We start from the raw sequence: 27,485 nt of genomic DNA, 5'->3' as shown, positions 1-27,485 counted from the left end.
ATTTTATGCCAAATCAGGGTAGGAGACATCACAGCATGGTCCAACATTTGTCTACTGGGGGTGAATCCTTGCAAGATTTTCAAAATAACTACAATAGATACATTTTCAGGCAATAACTCTCAATAAGAAATGTACAATGTTGATTGGTTATCCTGAATATGTGCTTTGGATCAGGCCCCCCACGGCCCAGCACTGGACACACCTAGCAAAAAGGCAAAGACGACCCCCATCTGCTCCCATGCCTCTCTCTACAATAAGGCTGTGAAAATTGGTGCGCTAAGTCTCTGTGGAGATAACAGTGAAGTCAAGGAGGCTTGAGTTTAAGAAATTGATTCTAGGAAAAGCCTGGGAGTGCAAGACCAGGCTTTAATTTGAATAATGTATTCATCCCACACTGCACCTCTCCAACTAACATGCCGCAATCAATATCATACAGAGAGAAGGTAATGCGATCAGTTTTGAAATCCATATGGTGGATATTCGGGATTCGGAAGATTGGTGGCCAATCAGGGAGGTGCTATCAGCTTAAAGAACACTTTGGATTTCTGTAAGGGCCGAAGGTCAAGCACACGCAGTGCTCTTTTTGCACCTTAGGACCAACAAGAGCGGAACGCTAGCAACAGTTCTAGCTATTCAGAGTAGATTTATCTCAATCTTCAATCCGTGCAATCAACAAAAAACTAAAATAAGGGAACAGGATACGTGACCAGTAACCCTGCACTAATCCTACCCCACCTGAACAACACTGCAGCCTAAATTTAGTCGTGATCTCACAAGGGCTCACAATAGGGTGCAGGAAACATCATTGTTTATGCTGTACTGGCAAATTTGTTTCACACCTCAACTTTCCACACTTCTCCCCTCGCGCCAGCAAAAGATTTTTCACAATCAATCTTAAAATAGTTATGTACGCGAGATAACTGTGAAACTCATCACCTCCGTAACGGGAAAAAATTGCTTCTGGGAATTTTTTTGATTTTTTTTTCGCAAAGGTTGAGCGCAGGGACACTGTTCAACCATCCTGGTTTTCTTAAACACAGCTGCATATGGTATTTAATAAAAGCCAGGATCCTGCTTCTTTATTCTTCGCCCTTAAAATGCCTTCCTGTAAAGGCATACAACTATGAGAATAATATATCTTAAAAAATGACTATTAACATATTTCTATGAGTATTTTTTCCCGTGGAGCATCCTATGTTAAAAAAAACACAATCGTCTGCATTACCAAAACCTTACAACTTAGCTCTGTGATCAGATACTAATGCACAGTTCACAGTCACCAATCCTAAAGGGGAAATCCTGTAAATTAGGTCACAATAGTTTCCAAAACCCAAGCAGATGTCATCAACCAGGAAAACATTCTAGAATCCTTATTGTTTGTGGGTGGGAGTGATGCTCTTCTCTGGACGGTCCCTTTGACATCAGAAGTATGGAAGAAGCACTAGCCAAGTTGCCAATCAACCCCGGGACCTGCCAGTCGCACTAATATCAGGTGCATTAACCGACTGAGCTATTAAACAATTTTCACAACATCCAACAGCTATTCCAGATATTCATGCACCTGGTGCCTGCCTAGTTTCCATGCCTGCTGCAAGCCTGCAGACCAGAGTCGGTCTCCAGCTCTTTGTTTGCTCGTCTTTGCTGCGCAAGTTCCATTGTCCTTGTTAGCATCTGTATAAAAAAAAGGAAAATTGCTTTTTTCTTCCCATAATCTATTCTGTATCATGGCGATAATGATGTCCTCAGAGAGCTCACATTTTCCGGCACTTCATTTTTTTTTCGCCTGCTTGCTGCTCCCTCCGCGCAGACTATATTTGATGTTCTCTCGCCATGTTTATCCATTTATTTTTTTAGGGTTTTTTTTCATCACTTTCTGAGTAAATAACAAAATCTGTTTGATGGAAGAGCTTGCCATTATGTGACCATCAGCGATATAAAAGAAATCCCCTTTTTCCGTACGGTTAATCCCATATCAACCAGTGATGTGTTTGGGGAAGAAGAGATGTTGGGAGAGAAAGAGGAAGGGGAAAGCTGTGTTGTGATAGTTTATAAAGGTGTTTGTAAGAGGTCTATTAAAAAAAAAAAAAAAAAAAAAAAAAAAGTGACGATGTTTTAAATCATTTTATTTGTGAATTTAAAAAAAGATCTTTCGGTCGGTTGAAACAAATTAACTTGATGCTTCAAATGATGGGTTCTTATGAGGTGGCGCTTGGGGGTTGGGGGCAATAGGGGTTTGGCCTATTGGGCCCATTTCTAGGCTTTAAAAATGTTATCCAAAATACATTATTTTATTAAGTTTTGTTCAGTTAAGTTTGAAAGAGCTCTTCGTTGGGAATTTAATATTTTACAAAAGCATAACAGGCATAAAAAACAGTGCTCAGCAATGAAAAAAAACATTTCAAGAAAGCAAATACAGTATTCGGAACCTGGGCGACGTTCAAGTCAATAAAAGTTAAAAGGGAAAATTTACTCTGAACAAAATCCCAGAGGCGTTAAAAATTCAAAGTGAAATGACATTTGAAGCTTCGGGATCAAAGCCAAATTGTTTGTTGGTTCAAGGTGCAGTATCTCTGCCCTGGAGAGAATACAAAGCTGGAGCCATAATGCATCATCTCCTGATGTTGGAGGCGTGTTCAAAGCTTTGAAGGGAGTCCAAAGAGACTGAAACATGTCGACGGGCGTTGCCTACTGAGCTCTGGCGAGTGTGCTGCAAATGCCCACAGCTTCACTATTCCTTGCGTCGGGATCGTCTGGATACTGCACTCTTGCTAATGCAAGGCACAGTAAAGGCAAGGTAAGGACAGGACACCCCAAAAACTCCTTTGTAAATTACTATTTTGTTTTAGTTGGTCTTATACAGGAGTATTTGCAGAACCACACAACCACTGTTCTTCTTTGCCACACCCAGAAAGGATGAGAATCTGCCTTTTTGTGAAATGTGAAACAGTTTTTTTTTATTCTGAGAAGGTAAATGGTATGTGGTTCTAGAAAAAAACTTTGAAAATTTAATTTACTTGTTACTTAAAGACAACTGCAGTACAACAAAATATAACTCTACATGTTTACAGACTCCAGGCATTTTTTTTCTCCATTATTTAATAAGCCCAAGGAAGGAAAAATCAGATCCCGGCATTAGGACTTAGGCTGTGGGTCAGACCTTACTAGGGAGGTGTTTGGTAAGAACTAAGCAAAGAATAACCATAGACCACCTTGGCCATATGTAAATATTCTATTTAATTATGCCTCCTTTCAATGTAATTTAATATATGAGAGCACCTTCCAGTACTTATTCAGAAAGTGGCTCTACAAAGCCTCACCTCGTGGTTCATTTAGCAGGCTAAAGGCCTGATTTACACATTGGCGGCCATTTACTCCGGTACAATGATGATGGATATCCAGGCTGCTAAAATCTAAATCCCATGATAGCCTATGGGATTTAGATTTCGACTGACAAGATATCTGTTGGCGTAGTGACGGTGTAACTCGTCCGCCAATATCAAAACCAGGCCCTATGTTGTTGCTCCGTTAGTAGGAATGTAGGCCGCATATAAGGTACACATGACAGCTGAGTTGCCTCAGTTCACCAACGGCACTGCCATCAGGGCCAGCGTGGTGGATGGGACGCAGGAGTGTTTTTCAGTCCATGTTTAATAACTACCTATTTGAATTAAAAAAAACTCCATATTGTGATATAATCTGATGTAGTAAGGTGAAACGCTTCAGCACATGAAAGAAATACCTGTTGAATATTTAAGAGAATTTGTCGTATTTTACAGGATGTCTGTGACTCTGCTCGTGCCCAGGCTCCTAGAGCCAAGCCAGACCCTTGTTGGCTCAACCCCCTCCAAGCAAAATTCAAGAAGTTTGTAGGGCATTAAGACAGCTCAGCGAACTACGAGTTTATTGATATGGGGTGGGGGTGCGTGTAATTTTCAGAATACAGGTCTGAATCTCAGAAACATAGCTCGGGGGGTTTATGTGCCAGTAGTTGAGAACTTTTAGTGAACCAAAGGTCTTCGGTGTGAACACGACGAAAATACCCGGGACGGGAGATGATATAGAAACAGGAGCTAAGTAACGGGTCAAAAGTTTAAATCTCTTGAATATTGTTCAGCAGGTTAATGCCATTGTAGCGCAGTAGTAACCAAACCCTACCGACCCCTTGCTTCTAAGGCTTTTGTGGCGATCTACCAAAAGCCATCAAGTGACAGATGTCAATATCAGTGAGATAGCTCAGGGGGGCTATGTGGCTGCTGCGGAGCTCTGCCATAAACAGGTTTCAGAAAAAATAGCGGGGTTAATGTGATTGGTGGGGAGATATCCGTGCAACATAGGCAGGGCTCGCTCTCTGACTTTTCATCCTTTCATTGCAAAGTCAAAGACGTTCGCAGCGCTGAGTTCTGTACTAACAACACCTTTATCTAGATACTAGGAGAACATTCAGACTGTGCATTGTTTAGAAATAATAATAAATACATGTAATAATAAAAATCGTAATTCCATTATTAATTTTAATAGGAGAAAGCGGGGTGGGTAACGACCTGCGAGTGGGAAAAGGAAATCTGAGTTCAAATCAGAAACTACTGGCAACGATTAGGGTCAGAATGGCAGCCGAGGAATATTCTAATCAGAGGAGGAAATAGGCGAGAAATTAGACACCAATCAGTGCTACTGACCCCGTGAAAATCCCAAGCACGGCCGGGTCGTCAATTTGGACGTCAATAAAGTTACTACGAGTGCCCAAACAGCATCGGTAATTTAGGCCGTGGTGGACATAGCGGGCTTCAGAGACCATTTAAAACCCTCCGATGGCACGGAAGGCCCTATACACCTTCCCCCCTCCACAAAGACCCTCTGAGATCACAGTCCCTATATGCCCCCACTGGCACAGAAGACCACATGGTTTCACACACCCTATGCAAGACCCGTTGGCACAAAACACCTCGTTAGTTCACGGACCCCACCAATTCCCCCACTGGCAAAAACAGACTCTTTGGTTTCATAGACTGTATGAATTTCACATTGGCAGCGAAAAGCCTTCACTGACCCTGTACACCCCGCCCCTGGCACACCCACAGTGGAAGATGGAACCCTTTGATTTCACAGACCCTCTGCACTCCTCAATGCCACTCATTTAGTGACCATTTAGAGCAGTGGTTTTCAAACTTTTTCGCCCCCCCCCTCAGAATTTTTCACCATTATTTAATTAAGGTGGCAATGGTTAAATATGTCTAGCCCGCCACCCGTTTGAAGACCCCTGATGCAGACCCTAGATTGGCACAGGAAATCCCGTGATTTGATAGCCGCTATAAAGCCCTACTGGCACAGAAGACACTTTGACTTCACACACCCTGGCCACTCCCACTGGCACCGGGGCACCGGGGACCACTTGGTTTCACAGACCCTATTCACCTCACATTGGCACAGGAAACTCTTTGACTTCAAAGATCCTCCACCCCTTTATAGGCACACAAGACAACCCGACCGCATACACCCTAAAGACCCCCTGTTACCTGCCCCAAGACAACTCATTAGCGGCCAAAATGTGAAATTGTCACTTTGCGGTCTCTATTCGGTGTTTGTACCCATTTGTCTTCAAAACACAGTTTTACTGGAGTGGGTGAGTCGATCTTATCGAATAAAACACCTTTTATTTGTGATGTCACTGCTGCAGATACCCTCGGCTCTTGTTCTTTTGATGTATTTAAACTTCCGTAAGTGCCAACGGCCCGCAGTCTTTCGATGGTGACAGTGAGGGAATTGGTCGGTGCAGAATTTATCAAAAAATAAAAAAAGCAAGAAAAGCTTAGAAACACTTGTTTCCTCCTGGAAGGTCTCGAATGTCTCTCCCTGGGGTCAAAATAGTGTACTGTAAATAGAAGCCGTATTTAAAATCTAAATGGCGGCTGCGGTGCCCCCAGGGCCTGTCCGCCAGCTGTTCTGAGAGCAGCGCTCCGGCTCGTGCCAGGACGCTGGATCCCACCCCATCCCCCCAGGGCCGGGCATCTGCGGAGCCTCGCCAGGCCTGCTGTGTGCGTGTTTAAAGCAGGACTTGGGTTTACTCCCAGCCCTCCATTGTTGGGTCCCACCTCCCCCTCCCGGCCATCTGTCACAGCTCCTTTATCTGCGCGCAGCCCCGTCCCGGCGACGCTGATAACAACGCGTGTTCTCTGGGACGCGTTTATCCCGGGGTTAGAAGCTGCTTCTCTGGAGATGCGCATATGGAGGAGAGAAACGTCGCTTGTTGTGAGCAAGAACTGAAGCATCGTCTCTAGCGCCTCGTCTTCGCGTGTGTTACTCCATACGGGCTCGCACAAGCATCTATAAGCGTACAGCGCATACACAAGTTCATATAAGCACAAAGCTACACACACACAAACATCTATGGAGATACATGTGTGCAATATGTGCATACATAAGAATTCAGATAAAGGCATGCACAGACATACATTTATATCAAGACAGCTAGATATTAAACGTTTATACGCTGGCATGGACTATGTATATATACACACTCATTAAGACAAAGATAGATTTATGAAAACACCCCAGTTCCCGCGTACTCCCTGTTTGCAGACATAATGTATGCATGCACATTCACACAAATGTATATAAAGTCACAGCCAAACACACATATATACTCACATGTACTACGAATATATACACACGCATTCATAAAACACACAGCTTTTCATCACACACAAACACAAGTGTGAAATGTACGCGTAGGCATTCATAAAGGCACATCTACTTTCATAAAAAACATATACATTCACATGTACTATGTAACATATATAGTATATGATTGAACACACACATATTCTTATAAAAAACATATCCATAGATATGCACTCACAGGAACAAGTGAGCAAATTATACAAACGCACGCGTATTCTTGTAAAGGCCCAGTTATGTACGCTTACACGCACACACTCACATATTCAGGAAGATACAACTATATATACACACACAAAGGCATGTGTACAAATGTATGTATGGATATACACAGGTAAGCAGTCATTTACAGATTCCCTGAACTACACACAAGTACACACATAAATAGACGTAAGTGTACAATGCATGTGTCTCCATACACGTCACATATATTCTTACAGAGCCATAACTTCCTGTATTCACACTAAGGCAAAGCCACCTTGTATTACTAAGCATACAACCCATGACATATAGTCATATACAAAGATGTGCACCCATGCGTAACTTGCTGACACGCATGACATGCATTCATACTTATGAGACGTCACATACATTCATGTGAACACATAACTAGATGTACTCTCACAGGTAACACTCACATACTCATCATATAAAGCCGTATGTGTATGCACACGTCTACAAAATACAAGCATACACACGGCTCGCGCACATAGATGCACTCGTATATCTTTGTTTATACCCTCACGTCTAACGTATGCACATGTAACACATAAACGCGTGACCCCCCCCCCCCCCCCCCCCCCCATTGTCAGGGATCTGCATGAACCTCATGATAACTTCCATTTCATTTGTTGGACAGTGCATACGATGCAGTCTTCAAGGCGCTCGAAGGCCCTTGGTTGTGGGGTTCGGGGCGCTCACGCCCCTATGTAACCCAAGGACAGCAGGCACTCCTGGGAGAGGAGTGTACACGTGCATTCCCGTTCACAGGCCTCTTGGTGGGCAGGATGGGCCGAAGGCTCGAACCGCTTTGCTTCTTCTCAAGAAAGAATACCTCCTGGGGCAGAAAAGGCCATCTCTCACGGTGCCCATTCAACTCTTGGCCTCTGCCGGACTCAATCTCTCGTTTCATATCACATACTCAAACGAAACTGCCGAGTTTGAGCCCCGGCAGGACTGGCTCAGCCTATCATCTACCCGATGCCGATGGAAAAGGTACAAACGCGCTAGATAATGGCATTTACAGCGCCTCGAAGACTCGAGCTTGGTCGCCAGAAATCTATAACAGAGAAGAAGTCATTGTTGGCCATTTGAATCACGCCAGGAGTCGCTCAAAGCTCGAGCCGGCGGGTCCTGCGAGGATGCCCTGCGCCCCGGACTCCCTCCCCGCACCCCGGACGCTGCCCCGGCCCCCCTTACCTTTGTGCATGCCGGTGTACTTGTCTTTGATGACCGTCAGCTCGTAGATCTTCCCGAACTGCTCGAAGATGGGCTTCAGGTCCTTCTCCTCCAGGTTCCTGGGGATCTGGCCGATGAAGAGTTTAATGGCGTCCGGCTCCTTCATTGGGGCGGGCTGGGCACAGGGCAGGGGGGCGGTCTGGGTGGTGGGCAGGCGCCCGGCTGCCAACCCTGCTGGGACCGGGGGCAGGATCCCGAAAGCTCAAAGCCGGCGGCCAGGAACTCTGTGCCCAGTCCGGGCAGGGACCACAGCGCCCCCTTCAGGGATCTGATGCCACCCTGGCACCCTTCCTTCTTGCGGATGGGCACTGTTGCCAATAACGGCCCGGCTGACCTCCCGGGGGCAGTTAATCAGTTGCTCCCGGTGACAGCTGTTTGGACAACTTCAGCGCCTTGAATCTGGGGACTTTCCTGTGCAACAGCGTCGATAGCGGACCAGTGGATGTCCCGAGGAGCGTGAGTTCGGACGCTCCAGATGATAACTCTCAGCACTAGGCCCCCCCAAAGACACTGGGGTCCGAGAAGCTCGTGCGCGGGGTGTGCTGCTCTGGACAGCGGCCCTTGGCAGCCTGGAGGGTGCCCGGCTCCTTTGTCCCCCTCTACAACTCTTTCCCTTCCACCGGGCCTTAACGTCGATAACGGCCCCGCAGAGCTCAAGCGGCGCCTGCAGTTTTTCAGAGGATCCGAAAGCTGTCAAGCCCCTTGTCCCCCCGTCTCCGGACGCCCGGCCTCCCCTCTATTAATTACCCGCTCGCAGCGCACTTAAGTCGTCCATCGATCGCGCGTCTTGGTGAGGGACCAGTTAAACCCGTGTTTTCTCAATAATTGATGACTCCGGCCCCCACCCGCTCCTGTCCAGCAGGATCCCGGCGGTCTGCAGGCGGAAGGATGCTTTCTCCCTCGGTGCGCCCGGAGCTCTGGTTCAAACCTTTCCTTTGCCCCAAAAAAGACCTGCCACGGCCCGCCTCCCGCCGGAGAAATAATGATGTCAGAGTTAGGGGCCGGGGAGAAAGTGTCGGCGCCGCCCAGTCACGCACAATCTCATCGCAGGGGGGAGGGGCTGCCAGGCTTAGCCTTCCCTGGCACCCATGGGCACCAGCTTGGAAAGAGCGGCGGGTAAAGCCGCCAGGGATCAGCTGCCAATCCTTAGCGGCAAATTATTAGGGTGGAAATGGAAACTGGATTATAGAACATCAAATAATAACACACGACTAGATAATAGAGTAATATAACGCAAGTTAAAATAATACGGTGTAACAAAGTATTATGAAGTCATATAAGCAAAAGAGACAAATTAAAAAAGCTCAACATAAAACATAAGATAACACGCAGACAGCAAAGCTTGAGCGAAACTTAACCAGACACCACCACCTAGAATAACGTAACGACGTAATGTATTACTATACACGCATCTCCAACTTCCCCCTCTCTCCACTGTTTCGGAGCTTCTTTTGAGGTGGTCAATTAGGTCCATTCTGTCCACCCTTCTCTGTCAGCCTAGAATCAATCAGTCCATCCACCCACCCACTCTCCCTCCCATCTTCCTCCTGATCCGAGTCAGTCCACAGGGCAGCAGGCCTACCCCAGTGGACTGTCATCCAAGGCGTCGCATCCCACAAAAGACACCTTCATCCACCTGGATGAGTGAATGAATAGAAAAAAATGATGACTAGAACATAAGACCTGATGGATGAATGAAGCGGTGGATAAGTAATCCACAGCACACACGAATGAACGACAAACGCGAATAAACTATTCAAGGAACCACTGACGCATGTGTGAACGAATAAGGACCTCGCAGAGCGCGCTGTGGAAGGGGCCGTCGGCAGTAGGCACAGGTGGGCTTCGACTCTCTCGCCCTAGAGCACTTCACGCCTCGCGGCCCCACTGCTGAGCACCACCCACTCATTTTAACCGAGAAGTTTACATTCCCCTAAGGGGCTGTGTGTATATTACAGGAGGATTGCGGTGCGCCCACAGCACGTGACAGTAGGCCGCGAGGCACTTTGCTCGTACAGGCCATCCAGGAAGATGCTTTTTTTTTTATTAATCAGAGGCCTCACGGTTTGCAAAGCACGCCTGTGATTGTTGAACATCTCCGAGAGGTCCCTGATCCAGTTACTTTTAAATGGGGCGGTCTTCACGCCAAGTTAATCACGGCTTCGGGTCGCAAGTATTAAGTGTAACTAAAGGTCCTTTCCAGTGGGAGATTACAAACCTCAGTCTGCGGGAGGTTCACTACTGCGGCCGCGGGAAAAGGTTTCCACAGGACGCGATGAGACTGCTCATAGCAGGGGACTTCAAACTGGGGGGGGCGGGGGCGTGGGGGGGGAGATAAGCATTATGCTACCTGGGCTTCCTTTGTTTTAGGCTGGAAGAAACGAGCAGCAGTAAACCGCTGTGTAATGGGCCATCACTAACACGTGTTATCATTTACATCCAAGCTGTGTCAAAAGGGAAGGGACTCCAAATACTCATTAAAAATCCCACCCCTAATTCCAATATTCACACTGTGGATCCCTTTACAGGTTAGTCAGGCCTGCCTGACCAGAATAGTATGTTTGGCATCATGAATTTGATTGCATTTTTCAAACACTAACAGAACTTAAGTGTGATGTTTAAGTAAGTGTACACGTATTTAAATATTGCCAATTTAATAGAATAATTGTGAAAAATGTGTATGGGGCCCCAATAATTGTTGTTGTCACCTTGGGGGCGAAACATAAAAAATGTTGAAGACCTGGCTTCGAGGGACTGAGTTTGGGTTGGGAAGTGATATGGTCAGGCTCTGTGGCAGAACCACACCGAGACTAGTCTAGAACCATGCCTAAATGTTGGGAACCATGTAAAGACTACCAGAGAACCACAACTAGAATAACACCACACGTACAACCACTGTTAGGCAGCCTAGAACCATGCCTACACAAGGACCATGTCTAGACTAGCCTAAAACCCACCCATAGACTAGCTTAGAACCACTCCTAGAGTAGCCTAGAACCACCACTAGCCTAGCCTACAACCACCTTTAGACTAGCTTAGAACCACCCCGGAATAATATAAAACCATGCCTTGAGTAACCTAGCAAACGCCTACACTGCTTTAGAACCACACAGACTCACCTAGAGCCACGCCAAGACTAGCCCAGAACCACAAGTAGACTAAAATCACACTTAGAATCATCATTATGCTAGTCTAGATCCACCAAACTAAGCATACATTAGGACCATGCCTAGACTAGCCTAGAACCACCCAGGAATAATCTAGAACAGCTTCTAGAGTAACCTCGAACAACACAGACTCACCTAGGACCATGCCTAGATGAATCTAGAACCACACCTAGGCTACAAGAACCATGCCTAAAGTAGCCTAGAACCACACCAAGAGAGCGAGCGCAGAGTGGGGAAAAGTATAACATGAAGGGCCCCAGCCTGAATTCAGCTGAAGCAGAGGAGTTCAAAATCTTTTAAAGGGGGGGCTTGGGACCCTTTCTGCCGAAAGAGATGAAACGCCCTGACATGGGGGAAACGACTTGTCTACCTACAGTTTCACATTAAAATATAGCTATTATTGGGGTGCATTGGCCCCCCTCGAAAATCTGGGCCATTGGGGCACTGTCCCTGATGGACTAGTGACAGCCATGCCCCGGAGGCTGCAGCGGGGGTAAGGGACCGGCGCGGACTGGAAGAATTTGGGCTAGCCTAGGTCAAGGCTGGACTTAAGGCTCTGGGAACCAACGCTGGCTTGGGTGGGCTCGGGGAAGGGCCGGGGCGGGCAGAGGGCTGAACACTGGCCTCGAGGGGGCGCAGGAGACTCGGCAGAGCTGGGCTCAGCTCTGTCCTTGGAGGTGACAGGACGGAGCAGTGCGCGGATGGGCTCTAGCCTGTCCCTGGAGGTGGTGGGAAGGGGCAGGGATGACTCTGGCCCGGGGATGGAGACTTGCAGAGCTGGGCCCGGCTCTATCCGTTGGAGGTGGTGGGACGGGGCAAGGGTGGGCTCCCTCCTTGGAGGTGGTGGGGGCAGGGACGGGATCTGCCCCTGGAGGTGGTGGGACGGGGCAGGGCTGACTCTGGCCCGGGGATGGAGTCTTTGCAGGGCGGGTCTCAGTGCTGCCCGGAGGTGCGGAGTTTGTAGACGCTCCCTGGCTCGGGCTCATTGTTCGCCGCTCGGAGCTCTCCCTGGTGCTGAAGAGCAGGTGGAGGCTGAGGCGGGGAGGGGTGGGGAGACGGACACGGGCCCCCGCCTAGACAGTGACGGGGGGATGGGCAAGCATCACCCTGGGGGACAGGCACGGGGGGGGGGGGGGGGGTGATGGGACACGAGGAGGCAAGGAGTAAGAGATTCGGCAGCCGGGACATTGGACCCGGCGGCTTGAACACAACACATCCGGGACACTGGGGGGTCGGGGTGGTGATCGACACAACCCAACCCGCCCCTTAAATACCACGACCACAGCACAGTGTAAGTATCCTGATACTTCAACCACCTATGATTGGGAGGCAATACAAATCCCCCCCAGTGCCACTCCTCTCCTACAAGGAGCACCACAGCCCCGCAGACAACAGGAAGAGAGCACAAAACCACAACACATCCCGTAGTCATGACGTGGATGAGGAACATCAACCCAGAGGACAGCCAAGCGGTCCTGGATCTAAACTCCCCATCACAGATCCTCCTGCAGTGAGGGGGGGCGGGAGGGGGGGGGGCGCCGGCTGTGCAAGGACCCCACCTTAGCACCTGCACCCCACCGTCCTGCTTGCACAAGAGGCGGGCACGGGGTTGTCAGCCCCCTCCCCTTCCCAGCAGCACACACCTCCGAGACAGCCGTGAAAAAATGGGCATCACGTATTTATGATTTTCTGTAGGGTGAACCATGTCCATGCGTAAGAACGCTTTGCATTTTGAAATAGTGAGTAAAAGATCAGTAAGAGAGCCCCCATGCATTATATTTTTTTTAGGTTCTGCTATGGTAGGGTGACCAGATTTTGAAAACCAAAAACGCTGAGGCGTCCCATAAACATTGGAAGAGGACTACAGTTTCTCATTGAAAATTATATTTTGTGTTACTTGCTATATAAGTGACACACAGGAAGACTTTGCTGCCCTCTTGGCTGTTTTGGGCCTTTCTTCAAGAGGGAGGGTGTGAGTTTAGGTTTGTTTGTTTTCTCGGTGTTTTGAATGTCTTTGCGTGCAGGTCGGTGAAGAAAGTAGCTCTCCCAGTCTGCTCTTCTGCCAGGTCACACTGCAGGCCGAGGCCAGCCATGGTCTGAAGAGGTTACAATGGGAACAGAGAAGTGCAAGTACTCGCCATCCCAGAGGGCAGGAAGATGGCTCTCTGTATGCTATATCAAAGTGAGATATAGTGTGCACCGAGTCCAGGGGTTCCCCAGAGGCTTACGTAGATAATACTAATGCCCTCTTTTGTGGGAGTGTGGTTGAGCAGTTAAGCTTATCACAGGGTAGTGCAAAGCATTTGTTGTGCACACACAGCCAATAAAAGAAGCACACACTCAATGACTAACTCCAGGCCAATGGTTTTTACTAAGCAGAGATATATTTTGTTCATTTATTTCTAGAAACACAAGATTCAAGTTGCAGGTAAGTACATGAATAAATAAGTACTCTACAAATGTATCAATATCACTTTAGTTAAAATTGGCAAGTTATACAGTTTTCAAATAAATGGCAATAATCTGTTTTAAAAGTTGACTGCAATTTTCAGAAACACTTCCTGGAGGGGAAGAAAAGTTAGTACAATTTGAAGGTAAGTACATGACTTACAGTTCCAGTCTCCAGGGGTTAGGATGTTCACAGGTTGGGGTTCAAGCTAACCCCAAACACCCACCATGAGCAACACGGGGCCGGCTGCAGAGGTCAAAGATGGGGCAAATTTAACATGGGCTCCTATAGCGACTGGGGGCACTCTGAATCAGTCGGGCTCCCAATGCTTCCCTATGGGGGGACCCCAGGGGCCACACAAAAGCTGCAGGTGAAGTTCATGGGGTCGGTTCGGGGAAACCAAAGGCTGGACAAGAAGGCAGGGCCGCCTGCTGGACGCTGCTGCACCGAAAGTCGGACTTCCCAAGGCCAGCGGGCTGAGGGTGCAGGGGTATCTTTTGGCATCAGGAATCTTCGTTCGGTTCTGTCGCAGTCAGGGGATGTCCTCCGGATTCAGGCTGCAGGCGGCATCGTGATGGACTGGAGGGGTCAACCCAAGGGGGGCACTTGCTCAGAACCACCTGGGGACCAGCTCTAGTTGGTTGGGCCACCTGGACTCGGGCCGTGGGCATCCAGTGCAGAGTGGGAAGTACTTGCGGATCCGGGATGGTTCTGGAGTCCTTAGATGGACTTTCTTCATGGACAGGCCGCTGTCCATAGGAGTTCTTGGTCCTCTGTGATGCAGGCAGTCCTCTGGAGACTTTTCAGAGGTCGCTGGACCTGCAGGATGAGATGCTTTCTTTTGCAGGGCTTTTGAAGTTGGAGGCAGGCAGGTAGGGCTGAGGCCAAGTCAGTTTTCGTCTTCCGCCTTCTTTGCTAGGACTTCAGCTTAGCAGTCCTTCATTTTTCTTCTTTCTTCTTGTGAGATCGCCAGGAATCTGATGGGCTAGGTTCAGGGGATCCCTTAAATCCTGGATTTAGGGGTGTTACAAGGGTCAGAGGGCAGTAGCCATTGGCTACTGACCCTGAGGGTGGCTACACCCTTCTGGTGTCCACTTCCTTTGGGAAGGGGGACACAGACCTAACCCTATTGGTCCCTGTCCTCCAAACTAAGATGGAGGATTTTGCAAGGAGGGGGTCAACTCAGCTCTGGACACCTTAGGGGTGATCCCAGCTGAGATGGTCACAGCTCCTTGTTTTTCTTAAGTTTCCTGCCGAACTTGCCACCACAAGTGGGGCTCTGTCTGGGGAGGGGGGGCAAGCATCTCCACTAGCTGGAGTGTCCTGCGGCACTGTAACAAGAAGCCTGAACCTTTGAGGCTCACCACCAGGTGTTACAGCTCCTGCAGGGGGTGAGGTGTGAAGTACCTCCACCCAGTGCAGGCTTTGTTTCTGGGCACCGAAAGGACAAAACCTCTTACCCCATGTGGCCAGAAACTCATCTCTTGGTGGCAAGCTGGCACAGAGCAGTCAGTCCTGCACTAAAGGATTGTGATAGATCTTGAAACGCTAGATTTACTCACCTATATTGTTTGTCTACTAGGCACTTCTTTCTTCCAAAGTCCTGAGGAGGCCCATAGCACACAGGGGCCAAAACCCATTGACATTTTAATTGGAGGAGTTGTCAGAAATTTAAAAGAGATCAAGATGCTTATGGGAGATACATCTTTTTGAAGAGAAATGGATAGATGTATATAAATCTATGACAATAGTCACATGAAATTGTGTGAAATTAGAAGATTGGAGTCAGACTTAATTTGTACTGTCAAGCAAATATCTGGCTTGCTTTTTCTGTTCTTTTGTTTGTCATTTATGTTTAATAATGTTCAAGGAAAGATTCTGTCATAGTTTGGTTTTCAGGTGCTCTGAGTAACCTGCTGTTGAGTGCTTTTGAAAAATGTAAAAATAAAACTGTTTTTAGAAATTATCTATCACAGTTCCAGTGACCAATTTATGAATTCACTGATGTAACTAATAATTTTTATTTTTTTGCATTACTACATTTGCTTTTGGTTGTGTATATAGCCCATTTCACACAACAAAAGAAAGTATTTCATACATCTTTAATAATAAGATCAGAAAATTCAGGACAAGGACAGTAAGAAAACATGACTAATGGCAGCTACGAAATCTATAATATAAGAATAAAACATGAAACTGTAGAAGTGGCAGGACAAAAACGACTGAAAATTACTAAATTATTAATACTAGAAGAATAAAGGTGAACAAAAGACTTCTAGTAATCTCAAACAATTACTGACCACAACCTTTTAAGGCTCCCTAGAAAAGAAAGACACTAACAAGGACCTTAACAAATTAGGTTTCGTTTCAGAGATTTGTTTTACATATTCAGTTCCTTTGTTATACAAAAATGTTGAATTTAAAAATATTTATCAAACAACTTGCTTGTTACCAAAGAAGTGTTTAAAAACAACTATGTCTAATTGTAGGAGAGACAACCGATTTAGTTTTTATAATTGACAGAAACAATTTTTTTGTATAAGAAAAACGTAATAATAAAATGTTTTGACTTAAAGCCATGTAGAATATAAACTTAGTCATGGTCTGTGACAGAAAGCCATAACTGTCAAAGACAGATAGCAGAACAGTAAGGGCAAAAACAGCCAAATTAACCCAACCAATTGATCTTGCTTTCTTGAGTTTATCTAAAGAAAGTCTCGATTTTTTATTATTCAATATGCGTTTATGCAAAATTGTATCAATTTTTCTTTTTTAGAAATGGATAAAGGTAGAATAATCCGCAGAATGAGAAGTAATAGATACTAATTAGATGTAACATTATATGAACTGTATCCATTTTTCCCAACCAGGAAAGAAAGAAATGGGGCAACCATTCAAACAATGATTTAACTTTCTGTTTAACGTCCTTTAGATTGAGATTTATTCTTTCACACATAGTCACTGAAAACCAGACACTAAAATATTAGTTTTAGTGTGTTGTTCCACGACATACCTTAAAATTAATAGGTTGTTTATTAACAGACTATGTTTAACAAACACTTCTGGCTTGCAATATTTAGTTTGTATACCAAAACCACTAAATTGCTTCTACCCCATACACATCTGGACATCATCAGCATATGCTGATAATTTAGTGTCATCATCAATAAATTTAGAATCTCCTATGACATTATTAAATCTAATCCTTTTCAGGAAGGGCTCTAACGGTAAAACACATAAAAGAGGAGAAGGAAAATGGGCAGGTTAATACCAGCAACACTATTAATCTCTTATGGGAATAATAAAGAAGATAAATTCTCGTCAAGAATTTGGGACCAATACCAAGCCACCGAAAAGCACTTACATTAAAATCCCATCCAACCCAATCAAATGCCTTTTCAGCGTACAAAGTGAGTACAACAAAGGTTGATGTGAAGCCATCAGATTTTTATATTAGTGTCAGGTTTATCAGGTTTAATAAGATGAGGAATACATTTCGTTAATTTTAAAGCTAACATTAAAAAAAAACAATTTAGAATCCAACTTAATCAAATAAATGAGAAAATAGTTCTTACAGTAAGCCAGATAATAATATTTCTTAGGAAATAATTTTAGCATGGTTTTAAGAAACGTCCTCTCCAATTTATTATTAAGTATGAAATAAATAATTCAAGCAACTTTAGTATTACAAGTTTTGAACAGGCTCAGTGAAATTCCACAAGAAATCTATTAGGTCCTAGAGCCTTGCCTCATAAAATAAGGTACCAATAACATTTTGAAACTGAAAACTGGCTAAATAATTTTTCATTGAAGACAGGTCATTTTTAGAAATCATCTCAATATTTCAAAACTATGAGTAAAACTCAGACATATAATAAATACAGTCAGGGTGTATAAAGCCTCATAAAATTTGCAAAAATAGATATATTTGAATTCAATAATGTTTGGAATCTTCTATCATCAATCATGAAATGTATTTGTGATTTCTCCTCTTTAATTTTAGTGTCAGGTGTAAAGGTATTACAAACAGTATTAATAAAAGTGGTAGAGGTGACCTGTGTGGCAAGGCTTCCACATGTACTGTACAAGTAACAAACAATATAGGCCCGACTGTATGTTAACACTATTACTGTTTGTGTATTTAAAAGGAGTGCAATAAGCGGTGCAAGTACAGGTATGGAAACCAGGCTAGCGTGTCGTGTGTGCAGCTGGGAAAATGTGTTCTTGAATGGCTATGTTTTTCTTAATTTACGCTAACAAATCAAAGAAGGAAAATGTCTGTTCTCTGAAGTGCGCACTGTTCATAAGCATGGCAGTTGCAATATGGCTACAAATGGAGATTACTTTGTGTGTTCAGTCTCCTGGGAAGAAGCAAGAAGTATTACTGAGCTTCCACATATGTTGAACAAAAAGCATTGTTCAAATATTTTGTGGAATGAAGCAAGAGCTGCGCTTTGGCGACCCCTCCCTGGTCCACACAACAGCATGCTTGGGAAAGATCTACAAGATGCCAATGGAAGTGGTAATTAAGCTACATAGGTCGATTGACGGAGGGGATGCTAACAATGGAGCTCTGATTTCAGGACTGAAGGCACAATAAGGTATGCAGGAAGGATTACATGAACTGGCACGTTGTGAAGAACTTGGCCAACCACGCTGTTAGACGGCTGTTCAAAACGCTGGTAGACTGATGCGATGAGGAGGAGTTATAAAATATTGTTGGGGGTTATTTGACCTATGCCCTAGTTTGTATAATTATTGCAGAACGATTCTTTTATAATACTTCGAACCATTCTAATACACATGACTTTGTGAGGAAAACAAAGATCTAAACTTACCTGCAATAGGGAAACTCTCTTCTCCCAATGTTCAAGGAGACATCCCACCTACGGGAAACAAAAGCGACAGTCAGGAAACGGGCGGGACAGGAAAAAAAGAGAAGGAGAAGATGGACACCGGGAAACACAGGAAAGAGGGTGGAGACAAGAGGAAATGCCATCATTGACAAAAGACTATGGGGGTCATTCCGGCGGGCGGAAACCGCCCAAACACCGCCCCGCGGTCAGATGACCGCAGGGGGCATTCCGACTTTCCCGCTGGGCCGGCGGGCGATCTGCAAAAGATCGCCCGCCGGCCCAGCGGGAAAGCCCCAGCAAAGATGAAGCCGGCTCCGAATGGAGCCGGCGGATTTGATGAGGTGCGACGGGTGCAGTGGCACCTGTCGCGATTTTCAGTGTCTGCCAAACAGACACTGAAAATCTTGCTGGGACCCTGTTAGGGGGACCCTGCACTGCCCATGCCAGTGGCATGGGCAGTGCAGGGGCCCCCAGGGGCCCCACGACACCCGTTCCCGCCAGCCTCTTCCTGGCGGTGTAAACCGTCAGGAACAGGCTGGCGGGAAGGGGGTCGGAATCCCCATGGCGGCGCTGCTTGCAGCTCCGCCATGGAGGATTCCTTTGGCCAGGGGAAAACCGGCGGGAAACCGCCGGTTTCCCTTTTCTGACCGCGGCTTTACCGCCGCGGTCAGAATTGGCCAGGAAGCACCGCCAGCCTGTTGGCGGTGCTTCCGTGGTTGTTGGCCCTGGCGGTCAATGACCTCCAGGGTCAGAATGACCCCCTATGTTATACAAGATGGAGGCGGAGCCTGGGAGGATAAAAGTCCAGAGGAGGCCAGTGAAAGGGATAGGGGGATAAGCGGACATTTTGAAAAGGAACACAACCCTGGGAAGTGCTGCGCAGTGTAGAAAGAGACACCTCAAGTTGAGCGGTGACCCAGAACCAGGGTGGAGCAGGACTCCGAGTGTGTGTCAGCCAATGAGGATGCTGCGTCTGACGCAGAGGGCAAAGACAAGTGGTGCAAGGACTGGTGAATGCTGCTGGCAACCGCAAGACAGCCCGGGACAACTCCAGAGAGTTGAGGCCGAACGGGGGAGTGACTGGGGCTAGAAAGCAAGGCAAGGGGAGGGCATATGGGATTGTAAAGCTTGGTTCCCTTTCGCTAGATGGTCACTCCATAGTTGGTAAAATGAAGGAGAGATGTAACATGGGAGAGGGGAAGGAACAAACACCCCTCACTTTTAAAATATAGCGGGCCTTCTCTGGATTGGAGGAGGGCAGGAACTAACCCGAGGGAGGAGAAAATCCTAACACTGGCCGACTTGAGATTTATAAATACTATTTCCGCCACTCCAATTGATTGCATGATTATCTACGGGTAAAGGGGCTATAAGGTTTAATCAAGACTGGAGATAACTCGAGCAATAGAAGAAAGGTATCTACAGAAAGAGAACTTAGTGCTCATTACATATATTTACCTGGGTATTCTGGACTTTGCCCGAGTGCGCCGGAGGCATCAGTCCCACAAGCCTAGAAAAAAGAAGAAGCCATTAAGCCCCCTCAAACAGAAGCTCTATATGTTAAGGCCCATTTATCTGTTGAGACTTGGGAGATCTACAGAGTGTGACCTTAATAATTTGGGGGCAGCATGACAGGGGTTTGAAATGAAAAATAATCCTTAATGAAATCTTTAAACGCTAAAAAAATGTTTGCAATGTAACAAGGAAGTATTAAACCTCCACCTATAAAGACACCTAGATCACTCCAAGTGGCAGCAAGGCCAGATATTAGAATAGACTGAATTGCAGCATTTAAGAGCTCTTGCCTCAAATTTTTGTTTTAAAACAAATAAATGAGTTCGAGAATGACATTGGAATAAAAATAATATTTCCTAATTACATGATTCATTCAATCCCCACAAATCAAATAAAGGTCTTCGTGTAATTACTCTCTTAATCCTTCAACATTTTTTGCACATTGTTTGCGACATATTTCAAATCAGAATTTTGCCCAAGAAGGGGTCAAAAGCTTGGTTACGATCACCCCAAGAAGGAAGTTATCAATACTGTATTGCATCATTTTAGATAAACATCTTATCTGTATTCATAATACACAAAGGTACCTTGTTATCAATGGTACCACTGTAGACAAACTATATAGATAAGAATTAAGAGTGAAAGTGGACAAAGCCAAGTAGAAGGAAGGAACTTTAGCTACAGCCAGCCTCATCCCTGTTTTTTCTAATGGGTTTCATGCATTTTATGTTCCCCACCAGATAAATTCCTCTCCTTGCCTCTCATCACCCCCTTCCACACCACCCACCCCAACCACAGGTCCCCTGTGCAGACTATAGGTTAAATCCCCATGGAATTAGGAATTCCATGTGGTTTACGACCAGAAAAAAATTGACGTACGTTGTGATTCTCCCATTCCACGGGGTGTACCTCGTAATTGCACAACAGTCGTGTGGGTTTACTGCACACTGACGGTAAAATCAAATGTGATACCCCAGTACTGTGCAACTTGTAATCAGGCCCTATAGGGAGCTTTACCTCGAGGACCCATCTTCCCTGGCGACCAAGTCATGTCCTGTTTAGATTGCCTTTTAAAATGTGGGTACCTAATTAAGATTCGGCTACTTGTCAGCCATTTCGCAGCGTTGAAGGTAAAAGGGCTGGTGGTTTGGTCATAGAAGTCCATGCACTCGGTGCCGAGGCTCCGACTCCAAAGAGCTGCAGAGCTGGCTTTGTACTGAATCACTTGTGTAAGGCTGCAGATACTCGGAGACACCCCGAAGCCTTTGGGGGAGAGGCGAGTAGGAGGCTATTTCTTTGGCTGCTTGGATGAGCATAAATGGCTTCCAGGGTGAGGGTTTTAGTATATATGGTAAGGGCCAGAAAGGTGCTCCAACCATACCATAGCAAACTTGTAGCTACGCTTGTGCACGAGTGAGGCGAATAGGAGCAAAGGTTAGCGCTGTGCATACTTACCTTCACTGTGTGTATGTCTGGTAGCAAGCCCTACTGCCACATTAGTACGTTTGAAAGCCAGAGGCAGACAAGAATGAAAATGTCACTTACCCAGTGTACATCTGTTCGTGGCATTAGTCGCTGCAGATTCACATGTTTGGCACAGTCCGCTGCCTGGTGTTGGGCTCGGAGTATTACAAGTTGTTTTTCTTCGAAGAAGTCTTTTTGGTCACGGGACCGAAGGACTCCTCCCTCCTCGGCTCCATTGCGCATGGGCGTCGACTCCATCTTAGATTGTTTTCCCCGCAGAGGGTGAGGATGGAGTTGTTTGGTATAAATAGTGCCCATGCAATGGAGTGAATATGTATGTACGTTAAGAGTTTCAAATAATTATTTACAAATGTTCAGATGTTTAAGATTTATGATCTACTTCTAAACGGCTACAGGCTTCCCGGGGAGGTGGGAGGGTACATGTGAATCTGCAGCGACTAATGCCACGAACAGATGTACACTGGGTAAGTGACATTTTCAGTTCGATGGCATATGTTGCTGCAGATACACATGTTTGGCATAGACTATAAAGCAGTTACCTCCCCTAAAAGCGGTGGTTTAGCCTGTAGGAGTTGAAGTAGTTTGGAATAATGTTCTTAGTACAGCTTGGCCCACTGTAGCTTGTTGTGCATTTAGTACGTCTACACAGTAGTGTTTAGTAAACGTATGAGGCGTAGACCAGGTTGCAGCCTTACATATTTCGCTCATAGGAATGTTTCCTAGAAAGGCCATTGTAGCACCTTTCTTTCTGGTTGAGTGTGCCTTTGGTGTAATAGGCAATTCTCTTTTGGCTTTAAGATAGCATGTTTGAATGCATCTGACTATCCATCTAGCAATGCCTTGTTTAGAGATTGGATTTCCTATGTGTGGTTTTTGAAAAGCTATGAACAGTTGTTTTGTTTTCCTGATTAGCTTTGTTCTGTCAATGTAATACATTAGTGCTCTTTTGATGTCTAATGTATGTAGTGCCCTTTCAGCCACAGAATTTGGTTGTGGGAAGAACACTGGCAATTCCACTGTTTGATTTAAATGGAATGGTGAGATTACTTTTGGCAGAAATTTTGGATTTGTTCTGAGAACTATTTTATTGTTGTGTATTTGAATAAATGGTTCTTGTATGGTAAATGCCTGTATTTCACTTACTCTTCTGAGGGATGTGATTGCAATGAGAAATGTGACCTTCCAGGTTAGATATTGCATTTCACAGGAATGCATGGGTTCGAAAGGTGGACCCATGAGTCTTGTTAAGACGATGTTAAGATTCCATGAAGGAACTGGTGGTGTTCTTGGTGGTATAATTCTTTTTAGCCCTTCCATGAATGCTTTAATAACTGGTATTCTAAATAGAGACGATGAATGAGTAGTTTGTAGGTAAGCAGATATTGCTGCGAGGTGTATTTTTATAGATGAAAAAGCGAGATTTGCTTTTTGCAAATGTAGTAAGTATCCTACTATGTCTTTAGTAGAGGCATGTAATGGTTGTATTTGATTGGCATGGCAGTAGTAAACAAATCTTTTCCACTTAGATGCATAGCAGTGTCTAGTGGAAGGTTTTCTAGCTTGTTTTATGACCTCCATGCATTCTTGTGTGAGGTCTAAGTGTCCGAATTCTAGGATTTCAGGAGCCAAATTGCCAGATTCAATGATGCTGGGTTTGGATGCCTGATCTGTTGTTTGTGTTGTGTTAACAGATCTGGCCTGTTGGGTAGTTTGACATGCGGTACTAGTGAAAGGTCTAGTAGAGTTGTATACCAAGGTTGTCTTGCCCATGTGGGTGCTATCAGTATGAGTTTGAGTTGGTTTTGACTCAACTTGTTTACTAGATATGGAAGGAGAGGGAGAGGGGGAAAAGCGTACGCAAATATCCCTGACCAACTCATCCATAGAGCATTGCCTTGTGATTCGCGGTGTGGGTACCTGGATGCGAAGTTTTGGCATTTTGAGTTTTCTTTTGTTGCGAACAAATCTATCTGGGGTGTTCCCCAAATTTGAAAGTACTTGTTCAGAACTTGGGGGTGAATTTCCCATTCGTGGACTTGTTGGTGGTCTCGCGAAAGGTTGTCTGCTAGTTGGTTTTGTATTCCTGGGATAAATTGTGCTATTAGGCGAATGTTGTTGTGAATCGCCCACTGCCAAATTTTTTGTGTTAGGAGGCACAATTGTGTTGAGTGTGTTCCTCCTTGTTTGTTTAAATAATACATTGTTGTCATGTTGTCTGTTTTGACAAGAATGTATTTGTGTGTTATTATGGGTTGGAAGGCTTTTAACGCTAGAAATACTGCTAACAGTTCTAGGTAATTGATATGAAATTTTGTTTCGTGTATATCCCATTGTCCTTGAATGCTGTGGTGATTGAGGTGTGCTCCCCACCCTGTCATGGAAGCATCTGTTGTTATAACGTATTGAGGCACTGGGTCTTGAAATGTCCGCCCTTTGTTTACATTTTTGCTGTTCCACCATAGAAGCGAGAGGTATGTTTGGCGGTCTACCAACACCAGATTTTGAAGTTGACCCTGTGCCTGTGACCATTGTGATGCTAGACACTGTTGTAAGGGTCGCATGTGTAGTCTTGCATTTGGGACAATGGCTATGCATGATGACATCATGCCTAGAAGTTTTAGCACATGTTTTGCTTGTATCTTTTGGTTTGGAAACATAGCACTTATTACCTTGTGGAATGCCTGCACTCTTTGTGGACTTGGAGTGGCAATTCCTTTTGATGTGTTGATGGTTGCTCCTAGATATTGTTGTGTTTGACACGGTTCTAGGTGTGATTTTGTATAGTTGATGGAAAACCCCAGTTTGTGAAGGGTTTGTATGACAAATGTGGTGTCGTTTGCGCATTTTTTTACTGTGTTGGTCTTGATTAGCCAATCGTCTAGGTAAGGGAACACATGTATCTGTTGTCTCCTGATGTGTGCTGCTACTACTGCTAGACATTTTGTGAACACTCTTGGTGCAGTTGTTATTCCGAATGGCAACACCTTGAATTGGTAATGTATTCCTTTGAATACGAACCGTAGGTACTTTCTGTGAGAAGGGTGTATTGGTATATGAAAGTACGCATCCTTTAGGTCTAATGTGGTCATGTAATCTTGCTGTTTGAGCAGTGGAATGATGTCTTGTAGTGTGACCATGTGAAAATGGTCCGATATGATGTAGGTATTTAGTGTCCTGAGATCTAATATTGGTCTTAATGTTTTGTCTTTTTTTGGAATTAGAAAGTACAGGGAGTAAACTCCTGTGTTCTTTTGTTGTACTGGTACTAACTCTATTGCATCCTTTTGCAGTAGTGCTTGAACTTCTAGTCCTAAAAGTTCTAAATGTTGTGGTGACATTTTGCGTGTTTTGGGGGGGATGTTTGGTGGGAAGTTGTGGAATTCTATGCAATAGCCATGTTGGATTATTGCTAATACCCAATTGTCTGTTGTAATCTGTTGCCAAGATTGGTAGAATTGGCTTAGTCTTCCCCCCACTGGTGTTGAGTGAAGGGGTTGCGTGACTTGAAAGTCACTGTTTAGGTGGAGGTGTTTTTGGAGTCTGGAATCTTCCCCTACTCCTTGGGAATTGACCCCCCCGATATCCCCTGAAACCTCCCCTTTGGAAGGAACCCTGATATGGTGTGGTTCTTGTTTGTTGGCTGGTGGTGTCTGTGGGTTGGCCACGAAACCCCCCTCTAAATGGAGTTTTTCTGAAAGAGCCTCTGCTCTGCGGGGAGTAGAGTGCGCCCATGGCCTTGGCCGTGTCTGTGTCCTTTTTAAGTTTTTCAATGGCTGTATCCACTTCAGAGCCAAAAAGTTGTTTCTCGTTGAAGGGCATATTAAGGACAGCCTGCTGGATTTCAGGTTTGAAGCCTGAAGTGCGTAGCCAAGCGTGTCTCCTTATGGTGACAGCAGTGTTGACTGTTCTTGCTGCAGTATCGGCTGCGTCTAGTGAAGAGCGGATTTGATTGTTTGAGATCGTTTGTCCCTCTTCCACTATTTGCTGCGCCCTTTTTTGGTATTCCTGGGGAAGATGGTCTACGAGAAGTTGCATCTCGTCCCAGTGTGCGCGGTCATATCTGGCCAGCAGCGCTTGTGAATTTGCGATGCGCCACTGGTTGGCTGCCTGTGATGCTACTCTTTTCCCTGCCGCATCAAATTTTCGGCTTTCTTTGTCCGGAGGTGGGGCGTCGCCAGATGTATGTGAATTTGCTCTCTTGCGAGCTGCCCCTACTACCACGGAGTCAGGTGGTAACTGCGAAGTAATAAACACTGGGTCTGTGGGTGGTGGTTTGTATTTCTTATCCACCCTTGGGGTGATGGCTCTTGATTTTACGGGCTCTTCAAAAATTTGTTTTGCGTGCCGTAACATCCCTGGTAGCATTGGGAGACATTGATATTGGCTGTGTGTAGCCGAGAGGGTGTTAAATAAAAAATCATCCTCTATAGGATCGGAATGCAGTTGGACATTGTGGAATTCTGCTGCCCTAGCCACCAGTTGCGAGTATGAGGTACTGTCCTCTGGCGGTGACGGCTTTGTGGGGTATGACTCGGGATCATTGTCCGGCACTGGGGTGTCATACAGGTCCCAAGCGTCTTGATCCTGATCGTCATGACTTATGGTAGTTTGCGCTGGTGAGTGCATTTGTGGCGGTGTTTGTGCCGGCGATGCCTGTGGTGGAGAGGGCGGAGGCGTGACTTTTTTAACCACTTTGGCTTGTGGTTGTGCGTCATCCTTTGGAAGTCCGATCCTTCTTTTCCTCATGATTGGGGGAAGGGTTGATATCTTCCCTGTGTCGTGCTGGATGTACAGTCTCTTTTGTGTGTAGTCCGATTCTACACTTTGGAGCTCTTGTCCAAATCTGTGCATTTGGCCACTTATTCCTTGTTCCTCTGAGTAGGATGAAGGTGTGGTATTTTTCGGCGCCGAGAGAGAATCTTTTTTCGGTTTCGGCACCGACAGAATTTTTGTTCCTTTCGGCATGGATTCTCGGTGCCGATGTTTTTCGGTGCCGGTATCTTGTTTTTGTCTCTCGGAGCCGCTTTCTCGGCTCCGAGGTTGTTCCATGGCGGTCCCTCGACCGGAGTCGGGTGTCTTCGCTATGGGCGTGCCCTTTTTCGGCGCCTTCGACGGGTCGCCTGTTTTATGGGTCGAGCCATGGCCTGTTGGCAGTGGCGTCCCCTGGGCTTTCGGTTTGTCGATGGATTTACTTTTCGACGTCTTACTCACAGTTTGTTGCTGTTGTTCGACGTCGGAGTCTCCGGATTCTGATTCCGGAACCGAGAATGTTTCCTCTTCCTCGTCGAAACGTTGTTTTGTCGACGTGGACGCCATTTGTTGACGCCTGGCTCTTCGGTCCCGGAGTGTTTTTCTGGACCGGAAGGCTCGACAGGCTTCACAGGTATCCTCCTTGTGCTCGGGGGACAAGCACAAGTTACAGACCAAGTGCTGATCTGTATAAGGATACTTACTGTGACATTTTGGGCAGAAACGAAACGGGGTCCGTTCCATCGGCTTCGATGTCGCACGCGGTCGGGCCGACCAGGCCCCGATGGGGGATCGAAACTACCCCAAAGTCTTCCGATGATCGGTGTCGATGTACCTAACTATCCCGATACCGAACGGAACAATACCGACGCTTTTTTCCGAGAGTCTGACTAACTTTCCGAACCGAAACACGGAGCGAAAAGGAATACGTCCGAACCCGACAGCGGAAAAAAACAATCTAAGATGGAGTCGACGCCCATGCGCAATGGAGCCGAGGAGGGAGAAGTCCTTCGGTCCCGTGACCAAAAAGACTTCTTCGAAGAAAAACAACTTGTAATACTCCGAGCCCAACACCAGGCAGCGGACTGTGCCAAACATGTGTATCTGCAGCAACATATGCCATCGAACCTG

General features: G+C 45.9%; 1 protein-coding gene across 9 annotated transcripts in view; it reads right to left on the bottom strand.

Moving 5' to 3' along the window:
• CELF3 (CUGBP Elav-like family member 3) overlaps positions 1–27,485 on the bottom strand; it is a 282,700-nt gene that overhangs the window by 167,182 nt on the left and 88,033 nt on the right. For 7 of the 9 annotated variants that reach the window (XM_069218311.1, XM_069218312.1, XM_069218308.1 and 4 more), the window contains exon 1: positions 8,095–9,129. In XM_069218311.1, the coding sequence (XP_069074412.1) occupies positions 8,095–8,239 (145 nt within the window). In that variant the 5' untranslated portion in view covers positions 8,240–9,129. Of the gene's footprint in view, positions 1–8,094; positions 9,130–18,587; positions 18,636–20,063; positions 20,116–27,485 lie in introns of those variants that run through there. The other 2 variants (XM_069218316.1, XM_069218315.1) reach the window with 1 other exon arrangement.

This window comes from Pleurodeles waltl, chromosome 12 (genome assembly GCF_031143425.1).
Source record: "Pleurodeles waltl isolate 20211129_DDA chromosome 12, aPleWal1.hap1.20221129, whole genome shotgun sequence".
Taxonomy (NCBI): domain Eukaryota; kingdom Metazoa; phylum Chordata; class Amphibia; order Caudata; family Salamandridae; genus Pleurodeles; species Pleurodeles waltl.
The sequence above is the reverse complement of the archived record's forward strand: the minus strand, read 5'-3'. Positions and strand labels throughout refer to the sequence as shown.